The sequence below is a fragment of the Tenrec ecaudatus genome, chromosome X, assembly GCF_050624435.1.
Source record: "Tenrec ecaudatus isolate mTenEca1 chromosome X, mTenEca1.hap1, whole genome shotgun sequence".
Taxonomy (NCBI): Eukaryota; Metazoa; Chordata; class Mammalia; order Afrosoricida; family Tenrecidae; genus Tenrec; species Tenrec ecaudatus.
The window spans coordinates 126,276,916-126,303,130 of NC_134548.1; the positions used below are offsets into that span (position 1 = coordinate 126,276,916).

General features: G+C 43.0%; 2 protein-coding genes and 1 non-coding gene across 5 annotated transcripts in view; 2 read left to right on the forward strand and 1 right to left on the reverse strand.

The window, feature by feature from the left end:
* The window catches only part of NKAP (NFKB activating protein), a 22,128-nt gene extending 16,628 nt beyond the window's left edge, over window positions 1-5,500 (forward strand). Inside the window, exon 9 of the mRNA XM_075538771.1 lies at window positions 1,146-5,500. Coding sequence (XP_075394886.1) covers window positions 1,146-1,320 — 175 coding nt within the window. The 3' untranslated portion in view covers window positions 1,321-5,500. The remainder of the gene's footprint in view (window positions 1-1,145) is intronic.
* AKAP14 (A-kinase anchoring protein 14) lies at window positions 3,833-24,257 on the reverse strand. 3 transcript variants are annotated; one of them, XM_075538773.1, is made up of 6 exons: window positions 24,126-24,257; window positions 15,166-15,335; window positions 14,989-15,080; window positions 11,099-11,278; window positions 5,151-5,203; window positions 3,833-4,093 (listed from the first exon to the last, which is right to left on the reverse strand). In XM_075538773.1, the coding sequence occupies exons 2-6, from the start codon at window positions 15,329-15,331 to the stop codon at window positions 4,009-4,011; spliced, it is 576 nt and encodes a 191-aa protein (XP_075394888.1). In that variant the 5' UTR covers window positions 15,332-15,335; window positions 24,126-24,257; the 3' UTR covers window positions 3,833-4,008. The 3 variants fall into 3 exon arrangements, with proteins under 3 accessions (XP_075394888.1, XP_075394887.1, XP_075394889.1); XM_075538772.1 differs by lacking the exon at window positions 24,126-24,257 and adding an exon at window positions 23,794-24,118; XM_075538774.1 differs by lacking the exons at window positions 5,151-5,203; window positions 24,126-24,257 and adding an exon at window positions 23,794-24,118 and having other exon boundaries at window positions 3,955-4,093.
* Window positions 9,195-9,301, forward strand: LOC142435204 (U6 spliceosomal RNA). The gene has a single exon (XR_012781308.1). It is a non-coding gene; the product is annotated as a U6 spliceosomal RNA (small nuclear RNA).
* Window positions 24,258-26,215: the final 1,958 nt, after the last annotated feature.

The window sequence follows — 26,215 nt, forward strand, 5'->3', positions numbered from 1 at the left end:
GTGGCCAATACATACGTCAACATTTATTCATTATTATTGGAAATGGAAATCAAAACCATAGTGAAATACCGTTTTACACCCATTTGCTCCAACAATACCAGGCATTTTAGAGAAGGTGTATCTACAGGATCTCAAGTACTGCTAGTGGTGGTATAATTGGTACAACTACTTTGGAAGACAGTAGATGTTATCTTATAAAGTTGAGCGTTCATAGGCCTTACAGCCCAGCAGCTGCACCCCTAGATACTCACGAGACAGTCTTTTACTGTGGACTTGGAGAGGCATACACAGATGTTTATCATCGCCCTGTTCACAGACAGGACTTTCTGTCCCTGATAGATCGCTCCACTCGCTGTACTTGAGCAACCTACATATGTCCTCACTGCCTTGATAGTCCTTCCCCTGACTCCATACCAACCTGAAGGCATTCTCCCTGCTTCCCCTTACTTGATCTCTCCCCCCTTTTCTAGACTTAGCTCAAGCCTCATCCTGACCTGATGTGTAGGATGGGGTATATATACACACAAGGGCCAGGTTTTCTTCACAGTTTCCCACTAAGTGAACAAACCTAGAAACTAGTTTGAAACTCTGACTGTCAGAGTTTCATTCGGCCTCTGCCCTGAGGCCAGTGTGTGAAATCCACCCTTTCTTCTCTCTGAGCCACTGCCAGATTCGAAAGAAATTAAATCCATTCACACAAACTCCCCTTCCATTACAGATTCAGACTTGGTTCTTTGGCTTGCATGGTAAGAAGCTCCACCCCATTGATGACAGGTTAAATCTTTCCTACTGTCAGTTCCACAACTGATCTTAAGAAATGGGCATCTTACCCAAGAAGCCCTATGATTTGTCCATTTCTGGTGGTTCCACTTGAAATAAATAATAGAACTAGATTTCTGCTGTTAGTATTTAAAAATCAGAACATCATTCACGATGCTGGCAGAACAGCCAAGCTTACTGTATTTGAATGCCAGAAATGAGTCAAAGGGTGCATCACATCAGCAGATAAACTGAATGACCTTTTGAAATTTTCACTCATTCCAAAACACGGCTTTGACTTGCTAACTGTTGTAAGAAGGGTTAGTGAGAAAGTGTTGTGTGATTCTTCATTGAGAAACTAAAGCCCAAACTCAAACCGTCCCCAGGCATCGCCGAATGGAGGCTGTGCGCCTGCGGAAAGAGAACCAGATCTACAGTGCTGACGAGAAGAGAGCCCTCGCGTCCTTTAACCAAGAAGAGAGACGAAAGAGAGAGAACAAGATTCTGGCCAGTTTCCGAGAGATGGTGTACAGAAAGACCAAAGGGAAGGATGACAAATGAGGATTCTTAGACTCTTGGGCAGACATTCTGAACAACAGAAATACAAAGTTTGGGTTCCACACATTTGTTATGTGTATATTATGGTCTGAAAGAGCTTTACAGTTGAACTGTGCCTTCTATTTCATTCTGTCAGTCCTTCAGTAGAAAGCTGCTTACTCCTATAACTTCAGCAAGTCCTTTGAGTTATTTGGGAAGGCCTGTAATAACTTTCCCATCTGAAAATCCAGATGACAGTTGAGATCCTGCTGAATTGGGAAGGTGTGGTGGAGAAAAGGGGTGGCTGAGGTGAGAAACTGGAACTGCATGTTGCGGGCCGGTGTTCTCTGTCCTGTGTCTGACACTTGCCTGGGCCTTCCTCCAGGGGACTTGAGGAGAGATTATCACTTCTGTTTTGAATATGTTATAAATTGACTTCATAGACCTATCCAGGAGACCACTTGTGCTAACACATTGAAGGCATTGCTGAAAAGCAATGGAATCTTAATAATGGACTTGTGTAATATATAGTCTTCTGTAAATGTAACCTGTTTCTTTTCATCCCTACCTCCACCACAAAACCAACCAATAAGCAAAAAATCAAACTCAAACGCGCCCATGTGCTTGTAAGTACCCACAGACTTGATAGATTGAAAATGTTGAGCATTCATTTTAAAATTGACTAAGCTACTTAAAACAATTCTTCATAAGTGACTTTTAAACCAGTTCTTTGAAATAGGAAATTCCAGGAAACCTATTGTTGTGCCAACGTAAGGAGATGATTTTGACCTAAGCTGCACTTTGACAAGAGCTTGGGGTCCCTACTTTTACTTCACTGTTTCATAAGGTTGCAACAAAATAATATGAAAACATTTTTAAGTGTGTTCTTTATGTAATAAACAGATTTCATTGTTAAACCATTGTTGGCATTGCCTTGCACAGTTAAACCATTCTGTTCATTTTCTCCTTCTCTATCATCCGGCTCAGTCTTCAATGTTGTATGGAATCCTCTCGTGTTAACCCTTTTTGTATACGTAAAGCGGGTGGCTTTGAAGTTTGGGAGAAATGAAGCATTGTGAGCTTATGAAAGCAGTCTTTCTTCCTCTCCTCTTATGTTCAATGTCAGTTACGTCAGAGAGTGGAGGGAGAGAAGACAGTGCAAGTTTGGGCTAAATCTGTTAGGGTGCGGGCGAGTTGCAGGACAAATATAAATTACACGGACGACAGAGAAGGCCTATTACCAAATGCCCTCCTTTAAAGAAGTTAAAGGCTTCTTTTCTTTTCTTCAGCATTGTTAAGCAAAGTTTAGACCAAGAGTTTCATTCCTTCATTATGTTTGAAGAAAATGCGTACTTCCATCCACAATTAAGGAGCTAACCATTGCAGTCAGCATGTAGCAGCAGGGACGTCTGAGTGGGAAGTGATTACTGTGGTCTGTACCTCATAGTAGTTGCTGACTAAATAATCCATCAGTGGTTTCCAGAAGTCGAGCCAGAAACAAGGTCTTGGTTTCTAGAGACCAAATTTACGCATTCTCTTTTCAGTAGGCAAGGCAGTTCAAGTGTAACTATCACACACAGATAGTGTGAGTTTTCATATTTCTCCCCATCTGTCTACATAGTGACTACTCAACAAATGCTTATTGAGTAAGTGAACGAAAATATACGATTTTCTCCACTTGGCCACTTCTTCCATTAGGGCATGCGAGGGAACGCTCTCCCACAGCACAGCCGCAGTGGCATGTACTCTGGGAAAGAATGAAAAGGCTGACTGTGTCTTCAGCTCAGGGGAGTCACTGCTTAGGAAGCCCAGTCTAGTCCCCAGAGCCCACCTCCGTGTCTCTGTTGCTTTGGTGGGCTTTTCCTTCCTGTTTTATATGAATTTTACACATGTAGATTTAAAAAGAAGAAAGGAAAGTTGCCCCCAGTCGTTCCTGCGTAAATCATTATATTTTGGATTCTGTGTCCCTTGCCTACGTCAGTTTGTATCCTGATGTAAGTAAATGTCCATAGTGGCCCCACTGGGATGGAAGGAATAGTGTTGCTCTTACGTAAGGATAGAAAGAAGACAAGAAAATGAGTCAGAATGGTAACTGAACGCAGCCCTGTTTCATGACACACACACACACCCCAATCACAGCTACTCTGCGACCATCCCAGTTGTAGGGGTTTCTGATGGAAGTAGCATGGCAGTTTCAGCGTTTCAAATGTATTATTCAACAGCCAGTTTTCGCTCACGAGTACACACGGGCCTCTGAGCAGGGCAACCCTTTGGCTTGATTCTTTCCTAAGCTGTTGAACTGTTGTCATTTTGCTGTTCTCCCATTTTGCCGATAAAGAAGTCCGGGCTGGAGACTTAGGTGCAGAGAGGGGAACAACTGCCAGATACTCATCTTTGGCCTGATGGTCAAATTCTAGGAACTCTAAATTTAGTGTGTCTACTTCTAGGACCTCTGAAATGACACCCACAGTGATATAGGGGGGGAACCTTTTTGAAAACAGACAACTTCCTGGTCACTGCCATTGTGGTGGAAAAGTTGCCCAAGGGAAAATGAATGAATGCTGAAAAAAGGGTAGGAAAAAAGCTAGGTTAGGTGTCACCCATTAAATAGTCAAAAAATAGCCTCTGGTTTGATGTTGTCTTCGTTTTTTATTCCATTCTGACGAGCAATCTACAAGTGAAACAGCCCACTGAAGACAGGTCACAAGTGAATTAGGTGGGGATTGAGGCCAGTAAGTCATGTTTGCTCTCAATGATGTTCTTCAGCCAAATTTCTCGAAAGCGAATGGTGCCTGGTCTGCAGAAGCAAAACACAAACAGCAAGAGTCAAACCACACAATGAGCCAGGGAAGTGAGTCCCTGGTGATTGCATACCCAGCGAACCAAAAGCAGAGCCCTGGTGGCGCTGTCAGGTAAACGTTGGATGCTAGCTGCAAGATCTGCAGTTCGAACCTATCAGCAGCTCCTCAGGAGAAAGTTATGGCTGGCTGGTCCCCTAACAATTTATAACCTCAGAAACCCTATATAGTACGTGTGGGGAACCCTTTTTCTGCCATGGGCCAGTTGGCTATGTATAGCATCAGTCATGGGCCATACTGGTCAAACATTTAGTGATCGCGCCCCTGACGTGATGGCTGGAACTGCTTCTCTTGATGAGGCGTGTGATATTAGCTGGGGATCTCTGAGCTGGAACTGACTCCGTGACAGCAGGTTTTGAGGGGGTGAGCAAAAGCCTTTGGAGGTAAAAGGCTCTCTCTAGCCCTTATCATGGCTGAGGCCTAATCAATGAAAGGATTCATGCGCTTACGTGTACAGACTTGAAGAGAACTGCTATACAAATTAAAGTAGTATAACTCAAACTCACTGCCATCAAGTTGAATTCAACTCATAGTGACTCTACAGGACAGAGTAGAACTGTCCCTGTGGGTTTCTGAGACTAACTATAAAGCCTTGTCTTTCTCGTGAGGACAACTTCACAGCCCAATGCATAACCACTATACCACCAGAGCTTCCAAAAACCTTATACATGAGTTAATGACATAATTTTAAAGCTCCCATAGAAACAACAGATGATCTGATTTCCCACATCCTCCTCCAGCAATTAACCTTCGAGTTTCTAATCACTGAAAATTAGGCTCTTAAGAAAAACAAGGTTCTAGAATAATAGCAAGATCCTACTTTTAGCTTGTTCCAATACAATAGTAGACCAAAGGGAAAGAGCGAAAGTGACCATCTGAGTTATCTGGGGCCATGGGCCTGCTGACTTCCTGAAGTGTGGTGATTCTATCCCCGCTCCACCACTCCCATTTGATCTCCCGTTACCCCTTTTAAATAAGTCTCCACGTGTTCTTTACCTGTGAATTAATGTTTGATCCTCAAAATGATAGGAGACCTCAACAGGTGCATGCTAAGAGAGCAAAAGACAGTTTGTCAGCCTAAAACCAATTGTACTAATAGTCAATTCCTCCAACCCTATCATATCTAGAAACCCTTAAGTTTCTATAATTCATCTTATAAAATAGGAGTCCGTGGATGGTAACTCTTTGTCACATTAAGCCTCTGGGCCCCAAAATGTCTTTTTTGGCAACAAATAACTTTGGAGTCTCCACAGCACTAGAGATGATCTGAGGAGAGGTTTGTAAAGATGTGCTTCTCAAGAATAGGAGCTGGATGTGATTGACCTATTGAATTATATGATATGTGAATTATATGCTAATAAAACTTGGGGGAAAAAGAATATGAGCTGGAGTAAGTCATTTAGCTTCTTTCTGTGTTCCAATGAACTCAATAAACAATGGTTACCTCTTAGGGAAGGTCTGAGAATGAAATTATGTAGATGACCAAGGTTGGAAACTAATTAAATATCTGCATTGTCAATGTTTGTAATGCAACTTAACATTGTCTTGTAATTTTAGACTACCTTAGGATATTGTCTCTATAGTAGCCACCCTTTCCCCCCTCCAAAATGACACTTTGGTTTTTGAGCATTAGCCCTTCTGTCAAGCCCTCTCTTTGGATGGTCTCTGGTGATGGTCTTGTTCCCCACCACTTCTGGACTTCTCACCTTGCTAGTTAGCAAGCCAGCTGATAGAAGGGTACGCAATCAGGAGAAGGGACATCTCCACGTATTTTACCTCTTGATTTCTCCAGGTTTCAGACTCTCTAAGTAAATCTCTTTACAGCAGAAAGAGTTAACATAGTTTCATGTCAACTTGAAGATATATAAAAGTGTAGAAGTGGTACTCAACCTGTTAATCAGGTCACAGCCTGAGGGCGCCTCCTTGTGAGTATAGCCTTCACAAGAGGGCCCAGGGAATATGTCCTTCTCTCTGTGTGTCCCTTGGCCTTCCTGCCTACTGACCTGAAGAGCTGCCAGAGCCCTGCCATGTTTCCACCAACCTCAGATCCACAGGACTTTGCACCCACTGGCCTGTGATCTTCTTGCAATCTGCATCAGGTGGCTTCCTGAGTCTGAAGAGGGACTTATGGACAAGTATCAAACTTATGGACTTGAGTTGGACTGGGCTGGGATGTTTTCTTCATATAGAATTCCTTCCTGATATAAAGGGCTTGCTTATATGTATATGAGTGTTCCTGGGTTTGTTTCTCTGGTCAACCTGGCCTGACACAGGAGACCTGGTGCTGTCGTGGGTTACGAGTTGGGCTGCTAACCACGAAGTCCACAGTTGGAAACCACCAGCCATTCCACAGGGGAAAGATAAGGCTTTCTACTTCTGTAAAGAGTGGCAGTCTCAGAACCCACCAGTGCAGTTCTACCTTGTCCTATAAGGTTACTATGAGTTAGCATTGACTCAGTGGCAGTGAGTTTGGTTTGGGCCTTTTTTTTGAATAGTTGAATAGGATGACTATTGGACAGAGTCGGCTCATGGACTAAGCCTCACCTGCAGTCATTTATAAAGCCTGCAAGTCAAACAGCCTCAGATAATGTTTGTGGAATGGTGGGAAAGCAAATGGAAAATAGTGATGTCCGTTGTGTTCCAGGCTCTACACTTGTGAGCAGCCTTGCATTCCTGAGGACCCATTCCCTGGATACACGAGTACTATTTTGACTCTTTTCATGCAGTCTGTCAAGGAGCCCTGGGGCCCAACGGGTTAAGTGTTAGCCTGCTAACTACACAATCTGCAGTTCTAACCCACCAACTGCTCTGTGGGAGAAAGACAACAGCTTTATAGTCTGTTAGAAAAATCTAGCACTTAAGAGCCCAAAAAGGGCAGCACTGGTTTCTTACACGGAAGTCCTGGTTGTTAGCTTTCTTAGTGGGGATGACTGCAATAGTAAAGGGCTCGTATAAGATGGTACAATTCCCTCAGAGAGAAAATGTTGTACATATTGTAGATTTAAGACACCTTTGAATTTCTTATTTTAATAGGTGCTGTTGAAGTTTTGTTAGGGGGTTGGAAAAAATCAATCCAAATTTTAATTGATTTAGCAAATAAAACTCAAATCAGTGAACAATTGGTTGCATGCAAAGTTAGTGCTTACTTGTGACCATTTCCTCATTTATTTCTGAATCTGTTGTTTTGGAGAATTTTTTTAATTAATCATTTTATTGGGAGTTCTTACAGATATTTTAGAGCAAGCATAATTTTACAATTCTACCACCATCAGTTTCAAAACATTTTCTTTCTTCTTGAATGCTTTGATACCAGCTTCCTTTTATCCATCCCCTTCCTAAGAGCGTCACCGGAGACCACATATTTCACTGTAATCAAACTTTGGAGTACCCTCTTAGAATCCGCATGCATCCAGATAACCAATATTTACTTGCCTTTCCTTGGCAAGGCCAGCGATTTACTGGGATTGTAATGTAGATTCATCAAATCCCCTATTTATTTTTCCCATGTTTTTCATGCTGGTTTACAACTGCTACAATGTGCTAATGACCTATATTGCTTTGGTAGGTGGATGATCTTTAATTTGCTCTTCTTTTAAGGAAATAGACTTAGAGGATAGTTTGGTTTTACTTAAGCATATAACTCGTGGAGGGCACAATGTAGCCATAGAAAAATTGGTTTTTCAACTCATGGTCAAGTATATGAGACATCTATTCTCTGCCCAAAGTATTTTATCAGCTCCTTCTTCCAAAGAAATTCTTTAAAGAGGAAAGTAAAAGGAAATAGAGAAAAGAACTAGGAGGCAAAGGACATTTATAGAGGTCTAAATACAGGCATGCACATATGTAAATATATGCATAGATAATGAAAGGGAAACAGATCTATGTACATATGTTAAGTATTAAGGCAGCAGATAGACATTGGGCCTCTACTCAAGGACTCCCTCAACACAAGAACACTGTGTTCTAATAACCCGGCATTCTATGATGCTCACCTTCCTGACACAATCGCTGAAGACAAAGTGCTCGACACAATGGACGGATGTATAGATTGTGATAAGAGCTGTAAGAGCCCCCAATAAAAATGATTTAAATTAATAATTTTTTAAAGAAATTGTCTAGCTTATGCAAGTCCTTATTCCCTTCTCTTCCCCTCCCCTCCTAAACAAAAATTAAAACAAACCAAAAAAACCATTGGGAGGATTGCAAGGCCTATGCAGTTACAGTAGAACCCAGATTCACCATTTTTCTTTATTGGCTTAGACTTTATATAAACTTGTGAAAACATGGAACCAAATATAATTCAACATTCTTTAGACAATCGTCAAACAACAGCTGTACAATTCTACTCGACATGAATGAAATATGGAAGGATATGATATATGTATTAATTCTCAACTAATAATTAAAAAGGCAGAGTTTACCCAAAGATAACGTTCAAAAGCATGCAGAAACGAGGAGGAACAGAAACAGAGAGGAAGTGGGGTGAGTGAATGAGACCCTGAGGGGATGGCAGCGGACGAGATGAAACAGCAAATGTGTATAAACTGGTCAATGGAAAGCTCTGTAAACCTTCACCTGTTTCATTATAAGAAGTTTACTTTTAAAATGTTGACCGTTTCAGAATCCCTAAGTAGTTCTCTTTGCTACAGGGACACTGTAAGTCGGATTTGACTCAATCGGAGTGAGATCAAGGAGCCCTGGTGGTGTGATGGGTTAATCATTGTGCAAGGCAAGCTGCTCCACAGGAGAAAGATCTACAGTAAAGTGTTGCAGCCTCAGAAACCCACGGAGGCAGTTCTACTCTGTCCTACAGGGTTGCTATGAATAGGAATCAACTCACCAGCAGTAAGTTATTCATGGTCTCCTTAGTGGCTACACGCAATTATGATTTCAAGTCTCTATTGAGTGCCTACTATTTGCCAGGCCTTGTTTTAAAGCAAGGCAAAAAGCCCAGCTTTTATAGAACTCACAAGACTGGAGGTTCTGGGGAGATGGACCAGACAACAAAAAGCTAATAAATTAGAATATTAGAAGGTGATAGTGCTCGCTTCGGCAGCACATATACTAAAATTGGAACGATACAGAGAAGATTAGCATGGCCCCTGCACAAGGATGACACGCAAATTCGTGAAGCGTTCCATAAAAAAAAAAAAGAAGGTGATAAAAGTGTTCTGGAAACACATGGAAAGGATCAGGCTGAACACAAGAGGCAGTGAAAAAATGAAGTAGGGAGAGAGTATACCAGACCAAAGAAACAGCAACTAAAAGAACCCTGGGGCAGGACTAAACTTAACTGGGGAAAAGCAAGATGAGTGAGCAAACTCACTGCCATCTAATTGACTGTGACTCCTGGTGATCCAATAGGACAAAAGAGAAACCTGTGGATTTCTGAGACTGTCATTCTATAGGAATAGAGGCTTCCTCTTTCTCCTGTGGAGTCACTGGTGGTTTTGAACTGCTGACCTTGCAGTTAGCAACCCAATGCTTAACTTACTCCACCACCAAGGCTCCGTGGAGCAGAGCAAGTGAGAAAAAAAGAGTAGTGGGAAAGCAGAAATTACAAGAGGCTAGATCACACAAGACCTGTAGGCCCTCGCTCTTCAAAGTGTAGTCTATAGACCTGCAGCATCAGCATCACCGTGGAGCGTGTGAGAAAGACACGGAACCTCAAGCTGGACCCCAGACCTGCTGAATCCAAATCTTCATTTTAACAAGATACCCAAATAGTTGATAAGGACTTTAAAGTTTGAGAAACACCGTGTGAACGTTTTGAACAGAGAAAAGACATACATTGGTTTTATAAGGCTCGTCCTGTCTGCTGTATTAAAAAGAGGCATACTGATAACAAGAGTGGAAGCCGAAAGGTTGGTTAGGAAGCTCCTGCAATACTATTAGATGAGTGATGATGGTGGGAATTCAACCATATGGTAAGCTATGGTTGAATTATGGGTATAGATTGAAAGGAGACCCAACAGGATTTTCTAAGGGAGTTAATGAAGAATATGAGATAAAAAGAAGAGTCAACAATGTCACCAAGGTCTTTGGCCATCAACTGAGATGCAGAAGGCTGCTGGTAGATCAGGTTTGGAAGAGAAATTCAAAAGCTCATTTTGGGATGTGAGAAGTTTTATTAAACATCCAAGGGACAGAGGTTTGGGCTGGAGATATAAATTTGGGATACTTGATACTTCAAGTCATGAGACTAGTAAGTTTCCCAAGGAAGGTATTATATAGAGAAATGGTCCATTCCTGACGTTATATAGCAGCGGTTCTCAACCTGTGGATCACGACCCCTTTGGGGATTGAATGACCCTTTCACAGAGGTCGCCAACTCATAACAGTAGCAAAATTACAGTTATGAAGCAGCAACAAAAATAATTTTATGGTTGGGGTGTCACCACAACATGAGGAACTGTGCTAAAGGGTCACAGCATTAGGCTGAGAACCACTGTTATATAGAGAGACGATCCATTCCTCAGTTTGGAGCATTTCAGCATGAAGAGGCATGATGGTGTCATGGGTTATGAATTGGACTGTAAGCACAGGTCAGCAATTCAAACCCATCAGCTGATCGACAGGAGAAAGATAAGGTTTTCTACTCCTATGAAGATATACAGCCTTAAAAACTCAGAGGGGTGATTCTACTCTGTCCTGTGGGGTTGCTATGAGCCAGAGTTAACTTGATACCAATGAGTTTTTGTTTTGAGAGGAGAAACCAGCAGCATCAGAAGTCGGATAAAAACCAGGAGAGTGTTATCCTAGAAGCCAATGGGAGGAGGGTGGGGGGAATCATGCTAAGTGCTGCAGATGGGCCAAGTAAAATGAGATCAGTGCTATGATCACTGAATTTAGCAAAGGGGGAGTCATTGATGCCCTTGACAAGAGAAGCCATCATTCTCATTGAAGCCTCGCTGAGGGAGTGGGGCAGGACAGCCAGAGCTTACCGCAGGTTTGCCTTTGGTGAACCTGAGAGTGAAGTACATAGCAGCAGAGAGTCGCGGTATGGGTAGGCGAGCAGTTGCAATACTCCAGCGTACACAGTACTTGTAGTAGTGGCTGTTGGCGTAGTCTCTTCTCTCCACAAATTCTGTGTAGTGCACCCATTGTTCTTTGAACTCCCATGTCTATTAAGAAGAAAAAGCAGAGAAAGAAAAGTGTCTGCTCAAGCCTGCTACCAAAAAGGCAGTACCTATCAGTAAGGGGTTACGGCCTTCTCATGGAAGCTATGCCCAAAGTAGAGCCAACACCCTATACTCTCCACGGGGTGGGATGGGAGGGCGAGAAAAGGGGGCAGTACAATGAAGCAAGTGAATAGTGCAACGAACACTCGAGATTTGTTTGTTTGTTTCAGGTTACACTTATTTTTCATTCCTGAAAGACAATATTTTCCCCCAAACCATTTTATTGGGACATAATCCAGACATCATACCATTCAATAGCTCAGTCATATCAAGCAGTGCTGTACAATTGTTACCCTAGTCAGTTTCAAAACATTTTCTTCCTTCTTGTATTCCTTGATATCATCTCCCCTGTACCCCCACCTCCCCTGCCATACTCCCCAGGAACCCTGAATCTAGTGATTGTCTCTCTTGATTCACCTATCCTGGGTTTCGCATACCAAAACAACAGAAAATTTAAAGAAGGCTACCAACAATAACAAAAGACAACAGAGGTAAACCACAATTTTAAAAATTTAAGCCAGCTCAAGCTCAAAGTGTTTCAAAGGGAGATCAAATGACAAGGTTTTAACCATTCGAGTCAGATGGATCATTTTATTCTACGATCATCATCTCGCCAATCCTCTGTCATCACCAAGTTATTCCCTTCTCTCAAGTACTATCAGAAGGAAATCACTAGCGGTTTATTCCATGTGTAGGTCCTGAGAATGTATTCTGGGATTTCACTGTCATCCACTGCCGTCTGCAAACCAGACTTTCACAATTTGAGATCTGACACCATTCTTTCTTTTGGATTTAGATTACATTGGGTACAATCCTTGGAGCACTCAAGATTTGACTTTGGGGAGGGGGTCGGCACACCTTGCACCAGACCCTTGCTTGAGAGTAAAATTTGGTTCATTAGAACGTGACAAGAACCTGTCTTCTTCTCATTTCCCACCCTCAGAGACCAAGAGGTGTGTCTAGAAAGAAATGAGGCTGATTTCACAAACCAGTCATGAAAATAAGTCTCGCTTCGTTTCAGCCATAGGTGGTGCACAGAATAAGGGCGGGAGAGGAATGAGGCAGATAATAGGATCCCCGGAACCCTCAGAAAGAAACTCTTTCCTGTGTGTATCCTTGGACAAGCTTCTCCCTTCCAGAGCCCAAAGCTTGCTTGGGAAGAGCATCTAAAAGCGGAAGGCCTTCCTTGGCATATCCCACCAGTTGCTCCCCAAGAAGAAAACTCACCTGGCAATCTGTTTCTGAAACAGACTGGTCTCTCCTGACAACGAGTCCAAAATATGTGAGATGAAGTCTCACCATCCTTACCGCTAAGGAGCACTCTGGCCATAAATTTGGCAGTCCATGCTGATTCCAATATTCTTCAATACCACCCTAATTTAAATGCATCAAGTCTTCTTATTCATTGTCTACTTTTTACATTCATAGGAGGCAATGGAAAATACCATGGCTTGAGGCAGGTGCACCTTAGTCCTCAAAGTAACATCCTTGCTTTTTAAGAGTATAGCCTTGGAAACCCCATGGGGCCATTCTATTCTGCCCTTTCAGGTCATTATGAGTCAGAATTGACACAACAGCACACAACAACATAATTGAGTGGAGTTGGGAATATACAACTAAAGGTTAACTGCATTAACCAAAATATCAGCACTCATTCAGTCCTCCGTTCCTTCCTTTATTAATTTATGCACTTTTTCTTTAACTTGCAGTCAAGTCTACTCCACCCCAAATGCAAGGGGACTTCAAATGTTAGGGCTCACTGCTACTCACCTGGTCTCAAGAAATAACCTTTTATCTAGACACCATTTCCCTCAGCCCCACTTCTCCACACTATCACCCCCACAGCTTCAATCTATCAGCCTAGGTAAAACCAAAGCCACAAAACACCGTCTGTAACTCCCATCGCCCACCAACCAACGGAAAAACAGGTTCACTATATCCCTTAAGACCTTCCACGGTCTGGATCACAGAATACATCTTTCTACTCTCCTGCCCTGCTGCCCCCCACCCCACCCACTCATACACCTCTCAAATTAGAACCAGTTACTGTTCCCCATCTTTACACCGTCCTTCTGACCAGGCTATTGTCACTTCTTGGGAAGTCTTCCTTCTCCCTACTTGGTGAATCTCTTTTCCTAAAAATTAATCACTGCTCAGTTTTCCTTAATCTCTCTTCCAACCAGATGGGGTTTCACATGGTCCTCCTCGGACAACTTATAGGGTTCGTATGGCCCCTTTATGGCACTTGACACCCACCCTGTGTGACAGTCGTATGGTGCCGTCTTCATCTTCTTCTCCATATTTAACATGCCAAGCAGGGCTGACTCACCCATTAGGCATAGTTAGGCACAATGCCCATGACCCACAGTACATTAAGGGGACCCTGCAAATACAAAAATCAGAAGGGAGGGAGGAAGAACTTTTAAGGTCAGAGATTCTATTCATCTTTATACCAATACAGCCTTAAACGACAACTTTTGCTGTTGGGGGATGAAAGAGCTCGCCAAACCACACAAAAACCCCATTAAGAAGAGCAAACCTGAGAGGAAGACCACCTCCGAATCGAGGCATCTGGTAGAGTGAAGAGAGCACAACGTTTGCTGCTCAACAGCACTGGGTACCATCCCCGATCCATTTCTAAGCCCCAGTATCATCCATCAGTTTTGATGAAGGAGCTCTAGGAAACAAACCACATCTACAAAGTCAGTGACTGTGAGCGAAGTTAACCTCAGAAGTAAAAAAAGCACACTGAGTGATGTTGAAAGAAAACAAGCATGCTTTAACAGGTCTCAGGAGTTGACTGTTGGGGTCTTTCGTTGATAGGAAAAAGGATAAAAGAAAGAAGGCACAGTCCTTGATGTCATGGAATTTAGTCGCGTGCTCCTCCCTGGTTAACTGAAACAGCCAAATTCCAAAGGAAATGAACTGAGGCAGAAGGCCAGCCTGATTTCTTCCTAATGGTCTCCCATGTCTTCATCTGCTCCTCCTCCTTCTCCTCCAAGGAAATAGGAGGTGCTCAAGGCTCTGTGCTAGCAAGGCTGATTTGATGGGTGCTCTCTAGAAAAGCACGATGACTTGTGAGGGTTCTAGATACTCTGGGTTGGTGGAGAGCTGCATTTTTGGAGGGGGGCCATTTCCTTCCTTAGGCTAAACCAATACTTACGATCATCTAGTCAACTCTGACTCTTACTAATTCTACAGGACATAGGAGAACTGCCCAGAGGGTTTCCAAGGTAGTAGATATTTACAAATGGCGACTACTACATCTTTCTCCCAAAAAGCAGCTGATGGATTTGATTAGCAGTCACGCACTAAGCCACTGTGTCACCGTAGGCCACTGGACCCTTATCTAATGCACCAGCATGAGCAAATTGTTAACGAGGAGGATCAGACTTTCCTAGGAAAATTGTTATGATGAAGCCAACACTGGCAGACACTGGCGTGCTTGTCACTTTCAAAGATTAGCCCACCAAATGAGGATGCTGATTTCTAGTGTAAGGGTCACAATGAGTCAGCACTGACTCAATGGCAGTAAGTGAGTCACCTTTGATGTCCTCTTCCAGGTCTTCCAGACTTCTAACCTTTGATCAAACAGAGCTAGTTTGTTGTTTTTTTTCCCTCCTATACGAAGCTAGAGTGGTCAACTAACTTACTGAAATGTACTTCTCGATGGACAGTCGTCCTCCCTCCACGGTGAATTCTCCATGTTGGATCCACTGGATGTTTTTGACAGTGAAACGAGTAGCTGCAAACAAGTTGTGAATTGGTTAGTTCGCTGGTCTCATTAGCTACATGAGGTCATTATTTACACACGCAGGAGGGGTCATTACCTTTCACATACTGAATAGCTTTTAAGATGGCCGTTTGAGCTATAGACCGAGCCAGGTCAATAATCTTCCTGTAGTCTTCTATATTTAATATCGCCTCCGGTTTACACAACAGTTTCACTCTCTTCCTAGGTTTGCGATGTTTACGTTTCTCCATTTTTTTGTTCATTTACCTACAAAAAATAAACTCAAAAAGTTATTCTGAAGCACACCAGCCTGTGTGATCACGAGGTGCCGAAGGGATCAGTTATCAGGCATCAAAGAACAAAACATCATATCACTGTGTGCTCACCTCCCTGATACAATCGCTGAAGACAAATGGGTGCATAAGCAAATGTGGCAAAGAAAGCTGCTGGTTCCCAGCTATCAAAAGATATAGTGTCTGGAGTTTTAAAGGCTTGAAGCAGCCATCTAGCTCAGAAGCAACAAAGCCCACATGGAATAAGCACATCAGCCTATGCGATCATGAGGTGTCGAAGGGCTCAGGTATCAGGCATCATCAGAACAAAAAATCTTATCATAAAGAATGAGGTAGGGAGTGCAGAGTGGAGAACCAAAGCCCATTGTAGACCACTGGACATCCCTTTACAGAAGGGTCTTGGGGAGGAGATGAGCCAGTCAGGGTGCGATGTAGCAACAATGAAGCATACAATTTTCCTCTAGTTCCTAAATGCTTCCTCTTCCCCCACTATCATGATCCAAATTCTACCTTACAAATCAGGCTAGACAAGAGGATGTACACTGGTACAGATAGGAACAGGAAACACAGGGAATCCAGGGCAGATGATCCCTTCAGGACCAGGGGTATGAGTGGCCATACTGAGAGGGTAGAAGGAGGGTGGATTGGAAAGGGGGAACCGATTACAAGGATCTACATGTGATCTCCTCCCTGGGGGACGGACAACAGAAAAGTGGGTGAAGGGAGACATCGGACAGGGAAAGATATGACAAAATATTAATTTATAAATTATCAAGGGTTCATGAGGAAAGGGTAGTGGGGAGGGAGGGAGGAATGAGGAACTAATGCCAGGGGCCTAAGTGGAGAGCAAATGTTTGAGAATGATGAGGGCAATGAATGTACAAATGCACTTTACACAATTGATGTATGTATGGATTGTGATAAGAGTTGTATGAGGCCATAATAAAATGATTTTTTAAAAGTTATCCTGTGCTTGTGTACTCACATGTGCGCACGCACATACATACACCCCCTCATAAGTACAGGCTATCTCTTGAAGAATCACAAGAAACAGGAAACGGGTTGCTTTGGGTGGGGAGAACAAAGGATAAGGATGGGAGTGAGATTTCTTTTTCTACCCTTTATGCCTGGGTGCTAAGAGCTACTTTTCCTAAGAATCAAGAATTTTCAGATTCTCAAAACCATAGCATGTTGGCTCCATAACAACTGTCTCCTTTGATATGAGACCAAAAGAACTAGATGGTGCCCAGCTACTTTTATTGAAAATTTCAATCAAGGATCTTAACGAGGAATCCTGATTAAGGCAGGGAGGGTAGGTTGTAAGAAAATTTCAAATACTATCTGAAACCATGGAAACTAGAAAATCCCTAGAATCTGCTGCCCTAAGATAATGTTTATACCTTAAACCAAAAAAATATTTCCTGTAGCCTTCTTAAAACAGCAGTTTAGCTTGTCTTGTTAAACAGGCCTCCCTTAAGCATTTTGCTCTTTTAAGAGCTATCTATATGACATAAAATGGACAACAGAAAGGTTAGAAAGGGCCCTCAGGGGGTCGTTAGTTTCTTTTGGTGAGAGAACTCAGAAAAGGAAGATGGGAATGGTCATACAATTTGAAGAATGTCATCAATGTCGCTGAATTGTCTCTGTAGAAAGGGTTGAGTTAGTGTATGTATTGCTGTACATAGTCGCAACAACAAAATTAATGAATTTTTTTCAAATTTTTGATGATGTAATAAAATGATTTCTAGCTTCTCAGAGTTCTAACTGTATTGATTTCTAGTCGAGCCATTCATAGAGCTCCAATGGGGTTCCATTGGGTGGTCCTTTAAACGTAAATGAACTAAAATGATTAGAGACAATACAGCAGAAGGGTTGGTTTTCTTATGTATTCTCTGGCCTTTTACACTATACAATGATATCATCTACCCAAAACTATCATTTTTACCATCTCTTTTCCTAGTGTCACATCATTAAATATGATGCAGGCTTGTGGTTTATCCCAAGGTGTGTCACACCAAGGACATGTCGATCCCAATCTATCCTACTAAGGTCTTTCATCATTCATAGTAGCTACAACTTCCCAAATGCTTTGAGCACCCATTGAGATTATGGGAAATGGGATCCATCCACCCAATGCAATTCTACTCCACCAGTTGGAGGAATGAACTCTTGACATAAGCTTCAATAGCAACAGTACAAACATCGGCATTTTCAGGGTAATGACAAAGCTAGGAGCATTTGCACATGTTTCCCGTTTTTCACATCTCCTCCTTTGAGTCTTGGATGGTCTTTTTATTCCTGCTATTACTTTAAGTAATAGCACAAATTCCTTGCAAGCAATCCTTGTGTTGTGTGAAAGCAGTTATCCTAAAGGGAGCCATTCAGTTTTCTATAAATAACAGCTTGACCAATTTGCAGGTGTTTTTTGTTTGTTTGTTTGTTTTCATTCTTATTCTTTAGTTGTATGTTTTGTTAAATATTTTTATTGGGGGCTCTTACATCTCTTATCACAGTCCATACATTCATCCATTGTGTCAAGCTCATTTGTACATATGCTGCCATCATCATTCTTTCTATTTTGAGCCCTTGATATCAGCTCCTCATTTTCCCCCTCCCTCCCTCCCCCACCCACTCTCCTTCATGAACCCATAATAAGTTATAGATGATTATTTTCACATCTTACATCATCCTCTGTTGCCCTTCACCCACTTTTCTGTTGTTCGTCCGCCTGGGAGAGGGTTATATGTTGATCCTTGTTATATGTTGATCCTTGTTATATGTTGATCCATTTCTCCCCCCACCTTCCCCTTATCCTCCTGCCATCTCTAGTTTCATTGTTGGCCCTGAGGGGTTTGTCTATCCTGGATTCCCTGTGTTGTGGGCTCTTGTATGTAGCACTGTGTATGTTCTGGCCTAATCTGATTTGTAAGGTAGAATTGAGGTCATGATAGTGGGGAAGAAAGCATTAAAGAATTAGAGGAAGGTTGTATCTTTCATTGGTGCTATACTGAACCTTGACTAGCTCATCTCTTCCTTGTAACCCTTCTGAAAGGGGATTTCCAATTGTCTACAGTTGAGCATTCATCTCTACTCCACGCCCCCCGCCATTTGTTTTGGGTCTTAGATGCCTGATACCTAATCCCATCGACTTCCCGTGATCAAACAGGCTGGTATGCTTCTTCCATGTGGACTTTGTTGCTTCTCAACTAGATGGCCGCTTGTTTATCTTCAAGTCTTTAAGACCCCGGATACTATATCTTTTGATAGCCTGGCACCATCAGCTTTCTTCACCACATTTGCTTATGCACCCATTTTATCTTCAGTGATCGTGTCAGGAAGGTGAGCGTCACAGAATGCCAGGTTATTAGAACAAAGTGTTCTTGTGTTGAAGGAGTTCTTGAGGTCCAATATCCACCTGCAACTTTAATTCTTACTATATAGAGATATAAGTACATAGATCTATTTCCTTCTCATTATATCTAAATACATTTCCATATGTATATGCCTATAGTTTGACCTCTGTAAATGTCCTTTGCCTCCTGGTTTTTTCCTCTAATTCCTTTTATTTTCCTCTTGTCCCGCCATCATGTTTGGCCTTCATTCAGGTTTAGTAATTCCTACCTTCTACATTGCCCTTGATTAAGCCCCACTAGGCATAATTTGGAGGTGTTTTATGTGCTTCATTTCATCACGTCATCACCATAGTCCTATGAGATCTGGCACTTATTACCTTCCAGTTGCCCTTTGAGACTCACAGTGTACACTCATCTCTACCCTAGGAAACTGCCTTGAATATATCACATAACAAAGAGTGCTCCCAAGCCCTCTGGTTTCCGGGTGTTTCCATACAGTTAGGAACATGAATAAGAGATCAGACCAGACTGAAGGGGGGAAAGTGAGATAAATGTACAGAGCTCCTCAATAATATTCCTCCTACAGTTTCACCAGTGGCTGGCTACATGGAGAAGGTCACAGTTTCTCTAGGGACAGCCTCTCAAACTGGTAAAGTCAACCATCCTCTCCATTTAACCCTTCAGGCCCAACTGAGCCGTACTTCCCCTTGATTCATGCACACCTTAGGTCCTTGTGCAATGCAAATGCTTAATATGCTCAACTGCTAATGGAAAGGTTGATGGTTTGAGTCCACCCAGAGGTACCTCAGAGGAAAAGCCTGGCAATCCATTTTCCAAAAACCAGTTATTGAAAACCCACTGGAGCACAATTCAACTCTGACCGGGTGAGGTCAGCAAGTTGTTTCACTGGCACCCACACCTTTTTGAACATTCCCTTTATTTAATCCTCCTCTAACAATGCAAATTTCACATGCCAACTACTTCTTGCTGGAACATTGTTCCATCCGCAACACTCTACTTCTAGTCCAGGGTCCATAATTCATTGCAATGGCCACACAGAATTCACAGGCAATCCTCACAATTAGGAAGATTTATTAGGGGAGTTAACAGGTTACGACAAGCCAGGATTAGTAAACAATAAGGACACAGTCCCAACACTTGTGTGTCAGATTGTCCTACTATGCTCACTTGTGGGTTACTGTGATGCTGGAAGCTATGCTGCTGGTATTGCAAACATTCGCAGGGACGCCCACAGTGAACAGGTTTCAGCAGAGCTTCCAGACCAAGACCAGACAATGAAGAAGAAATAGGCTGTCCACTTATGAGGAATTAGCCACTGCAAACCTTACAGACAGAATTGAAACATTGTCAGGTACTGAAACCTAATGAATAGAAGCAGAACATTGTCAGATATGATGCTACATGTTGAGCCACTCAGTTGGAAGGAACAAAAACTATGAGTGGGCAGAGCTGCCTTCTCAAAGTACAGTCGACCATAATAACATGGATGGAGGAGAGTATGGGAAGAAAGCCTTTAGGATCTTCATTTGCTGCTGGGACAGAACTCAAAGACAGGGGAACAAACAGGTGCAAACAATTAATAATCGGAACTTGGAATGTAAAAAGTATGACTCTAGGAAAATTGGAAGTTGTAAAAAATGAAATGAATCGCATAAAAATCAACATTCTAGGCACTAGTAAGAATAAATAAAGTCAAGAATATTTTCAAACGAGATGGAAAGATTTTATGGGCAAAATATTAAATGGTGCAGGAAGCATCAAAAGAACATGGAAAGAATACACAGTCACTGTACCAAAAATGACTAGTTGACATTCAACCATTTCAATAGATAGCATATGAGTAAGAACCAATGGTGCTGAAAGCATTAGCCAAAAGCAAGCAAGGCTCCAGGAATTAATGGACTACCAACGGAAATGTGTCAACTAGCTGATGAAGCCCTGGAAACACTCACTCATTTATGCCAGGAAATTTGGAAAACAGCTACTTGACCAGTTGACTGGAAGAGGTCCATATTTGTACCCATTCTAAAGAAAGATGATCCAACAGGATGCTTAAATTATAGAACAATATCATTCATATCACATGCAAGTAAAATTTTGCTAAAGATCATCCAACCGTTGCAGCAGTATATTGACAGGGAGCTGCCAGAGGTTCACACCTGACTGAAAGCAGAGAATACCAGAAAGATGTTTACTTGTGTTTTGTTGACTATGCCAAGGCATGCCACTGTATGTTTCATAACAAACTAAGGATAACCTTGAGAAGAATGGGGATTTTAGAACACTTCATTGTGCTTGGGTGGATCAAGAGTGAGTTGTGTGAACAGAACCAGGGAATACTTCGTGGTTTAGAATCAAGAAAGGTGTGCATCAGTGTTGTAGTCTCTCACCATACATGCTCAACCTGTATGCTACGCAAGTCATCAGAAAAGCTGAAATATATGAAGTAGCTTTCCGCATCAAAACTGGAAGAAGGCTTATAAACAACCTATGTGCAGATGACACAACCTTGCTTGCTTGAAAGTGAGGAGAACTTGAAGCACTTGCTGATGAAGACCAAGGATTGCAGCCTTCAGTATGGATTATGATTCAGTGTAAATAAGACCAGAATCCTAAGAACTGGACCAATAGGTAACATCACGATAAATGGAGAAAAGGTTGAAGTTGACAAGGATCTTCTCTTGCTTGTATCCACAATCAATGTTCATGGAAGCAGCAGTCAACAGATCAAACAATACATCACATTGGGTAAGTCTGCTGCACACGGTCTCTTTAGAGTATTGAAAAGCAAGGAGGTTGCCTGGAGGACTAAGGTGCTCCTGACCCAAGCCATGGTATTTCCCATGGCTTCATCTGCATGTAAAAGTTGCACACTGAATAAGGGAGACTGTAGAACAGTAGATGCATTTGAATTGTGGTGCTGGAGAAGAATATTGAAAGTACCACGGACTGCTAAAAGGACAAGTAAATCTATCTTGGGAGGAGTACAGCCAGAATGATCCTTATATACAAGGATGACGAGACTGTCTTACATACTTTGTACACGTTGTCAGGAGAGACCCATCTCTGGAGAAGAACATCATGTTTGGGGCAGTAAAAAGAGGAGGATCCTCAAGGAGATGGATGGACACAGTGGCTGCAACAATGAGCTCACGCGCAGGGACCATGGTGAGGAGGGCGCAGGACCAGGCAGTAGTGCGTTCTTTTGTGCATAAGCAAGTATGGGTTGGAACTGATTGGCTGGCACCCAACAACAGTCTTTCTTCAGTGACACATAGAAGTCAGAATTTACAATACACACAATGGAGGATAATTACATCAGATGACATAAAAGGAGGACAGCCACACGATACTGGCTATCATGGCCTAGCCAAGTTGACCCTAACCCCAGATCATTATAGGTTTCATACACCCTATTCACGCTAACCCACCAAATCTTTGTGTGGGAGCACAAAGGCTACTGCTAGAAAAGCCATAGATAACAATTCAATGCCCCACGGCTGTAACTCTGCAATTAGACAATAACAAGCATAGCGTTTTTGTGCTGATACACACAAAAAAACAACCATAAACTAAACTCACTGCCAGTGAGTCAATTCCAACTCATAGTAACCCAATAGGTCAGGGTAGAACTGCCCCCCCTTGAGTTCTGAGACTGAGACTCTTTACAAGTAGAAAGCCTCACTTTTCTCCCACAGAGCAGCTGGTGGTTTTGAACTGCTGATCTTGCGGTTAGCAGCCCAATGTGTAACCACTACACTACCAGAGCTCCTTGATTCAGACAAATTTTGGTTAAAGTTTAACATGTATTTTGTTTTCCCTTTCAACTCATTTAAAATGCATTCTAGTTTTATACTTTTCTGCTTTCTTTTGGATTGAGGGTTTTCTGTGAAAAGTGTGTGTGTGTGCATGTGTGTGTGTGGGGGGGATCATATAATTTTCTTTATATGAAGTCCAGGATTGGTAAATCTGTAGCAATAGTAACTACATCAATAGTTTCTTAGGGTTATGGCGGGGAGGGGGTTGAGGAGAAACGGGGAGCTAATAATTATGAGCACACAAATGAGATGTTCAACATTGATTGTGATGACGACTGCACAACTCTTTTTAAAAAACTTTCCCCACAATTTTATGTGCCCTAGGCATGAAACAGCTCTGGCCATGAGCTAGGCATCAAGAGCACCACCACCAATCAGGTGTCTCTTTGCCCATAGCCTGGGGTTACAACTCTTTTGACTGTATCGAAATCACTGAATTGTATGATATGTGGATTATATGTCAATAAAACCGTTACAATAAATAAAAGAAAATTTTATTTGAAATAGCATTTTTTTGGTCATCACTAAATTTAATAGGCTACGATGAATTAGCCAGACAACAACTTCATCCTTCGAAGAATGGTCCATTTCCTGAATTGTTCATGTCATAGCTTTCCTTTCAGAAAATTAGTGAATTGACTTGGATAATCTATGACCTCCCCCAAAAAACAAAACCCAACCCTGTTGCTGTCAAATCAATGCCAATTCCTTGGACCCTTCCAGGCAAAACACAACAGCCCCTAGGGTTTCCAAAGTTGCCATCTTTACAGAAGTGGCCTGCCCCAGCTCTCTCCTTCGGGGGCTGGTGGGTGTGAACTGTCAACCTTTTGATTAGCAGCAAGCATTTATGACCTTTTATGGTCTCCAACATCAAGTAAATGAGACGAAAACTTTTCCAGAAAAGGATTCCCCCTTAAGACCTTCCCCAGGGACCGCCGGGTTCCAACCGGAAGGGGAAGCGTGGTTGGGTGAGCAGGTCCCAGGACAAGGTGCAAACTGCATCCTCACACATCTATCTGTGAGAGCAAAGTACTCTTGACCTGTCCTCCTGTGGGTCTCTCCTATTTTTTTTCTCCCCTTCCCTTCTTAAATCGAGGCCATGTGGAAGCAAATGGAGGAAGAGACCAGGAGGTGGTCAAGTTTGGGGTCTGAGTGCTAAATGGGGGCATCTACTTTCGGTGGAGCCCCACCCCCAACTCGGAGCCCCGCCCCCACCCCCACCCCTCACAAACCCAGATACCTGGTGGTCAAATGGTGATTTGTAGCTGTAGCAGCCCCAGATGAAATCACCTCGGGAAGAGTCTGTCAGAAGGATTTCCCCGCCAGAGTTCTCAGAATGTTTATGAGCGCTACCACTGGCAACCACAGCTCCAACCAATGGGAAGCAAAAACCAACGATTCTGGCTACTTGTCGTCAGTCAAGGAGCTGGGAAAGAAGGGAGTGCGGGAAGGACGGACGAGATCTTCCCAGCATCTCTCTGGCCTCAGTGGCAGGACCTGCACGCAGTGTCCACACTCAGGATCCTCCGGCAGGGCAGGAAGAGACTCCACTGAGCCTCACTGTGTACCTACCGGTCATTATGAAATGCTGTTTGTGTGAAGTCACGTGTGCCTCATAATAACCCGCAGCGGTGGGTATTAGCAGTGTCATATTACAGTTGAAAAAAAAAGTTAAGGTCAAAAGAGGGTTAATTTGCCCCAAACTCAATTCCTGGACTGATGACGTCATGGACGGAGTTTTTCATTGGTTCTTCCCAAATTCTGACGTTAGGCCTTCCTGGTGTGCGAGATTCCGAACGCCAGGAGGCGCTGTCGGCTAAACATTGGGCTGCTAATTGCCAACCGATGGTTCAAACCCACCTGGCCAATTCTCAGGAGAGTCAATTCACTGCCATCGAGTCGATGCCGATTTACAGAGACCCTATCGGACAGGGGTCTATAGGACCCTATAGAACCGCACTGTGGATTTCTGAGACTGTAAATCTTTATGGGAGTATAAAGCCTCTTTTTTTCTCCAGAGGAATGACTTGTGGTTTCAAACCGCTGAGCTCATGGTTAACAGCCCAAAGCTCATTGGTTGGACTCTCAATATTCTTCCCCAGCACCAAGATTCAAATGCCTCAGTTTTTCTTGTCTTCTGCATTCAAAGTGTCCACCTTTTGCATGCTTATGAGGTAATTGAAAATGTCAGGGTTAGGATGGGAAGGGATCGGGGAGCGAGCGGCGATCAAAAAAAAAAAAAAGAAAATGTCAGGGTTTAGGGGCGGCATATCTTAAGTCTTCAAAAGTCTTTGCTATTCAATTCTCTAAAGAGGTCATGCGCAGCAGATTTACCCAATACAACATGTTGTTTAATCTCTTGATTGCTGTTTCCATAAGCATTGATTGGGAAATCCAAGTAAGACAAAATCCTTGCCAACTTCTATCTCTTCTCCATTTATCATGATGCTCCCTTGTGAGCATTTGTGTTTTCTTTAGGTTGAGGTGTAAGTCATCCGTGAAATTCCCAGGTTGCAATTCTTGCACTGAACTCTAGGCTTTGCATATGGAATTTTCTTCTCATTTTAAGACACCTGGTCTCAATCCCAACCAAGAAAGGAAAGCGCTTTGCGAAGTGTCCGCTTCATCCAGGGAGGAACGCTGCCAGGGGTGGCGGTGCCTGCAAAGCACCCCACACTGGGAGGGCCCAGGCAGAGGAGCAGGCTGCTGAGCTGGCTGGAGACTGGGAGGGGGCGGAGCACAAAGCTGGCAGTCAGAGCAGAACCATCAAGACCAAACTCATTAAGGCACAGGGAGTTCCAACTCCCAGCATCCTACAGAGTGGGCTACAACTGTCCTATGAGATTTCCCAGGCGGCACATCTTACCGACAGCAGACCAAGATTTAGTTCACAGCCTAGCATAGAACCACTGCGTCGCCAGAAAGCAAAATAAAAGAAAAAACTCACTATCATCCAGTTGATGTAGACCAGAGGTCCTCAAACTTTTAAAACAGGGGGCCAGTTCACTGTCCCTCAGACCCATTGGAGGGTCGGACTATAATTTTTTAAAAAACTATGAACAAATTCCTATGCACACTGCACATATCTTATTTTTAAGTAAAAAACCAAACGGGGCAAAAACACCTGGCGGGCCGGATAAATGTCCTCGGCGGGCCGCATGTGGCCCGCGGGCTACAGTTTGAGGACACCTGATATAGACTCATAGTGACCCTACAGGCCAGGGTAAAACTGCCCCTGTGAGTGTCTCAGACGATAACTGCTTAGGGGAATAGAAAGTCCTATCTCTCCCACGGAGGGCTGGTGGATTTGAACCACAGGCCTTGTGGCTTACATCCCGATGGGCAACCACTATACCACCAGGGTCCCTGCCACCAGACCTAAAGAAATCAAACCCACTGCCTTTGAAGGCCACCATCTAGGACAGAGTACAACAGGCCTTGTAGGTTTCCAAGCTGGTAGCTCTTTACAGGAGCAGAAAGCCTCATCTTTGTCTCTTGGGGTGGCTGGTGGGTTTGAACCACTGACCTATCATCCCAGCGCCAAAGTACCACCAGAGGGGCTGAAATCCCAGTTCCACCACTTACTGGCCTTGTGACTTTAGGCAGCTTGTTTCCTCCCATCCATTAGATTGTTGGCCTGACAGGAAGGTAAGGGAGGAGAG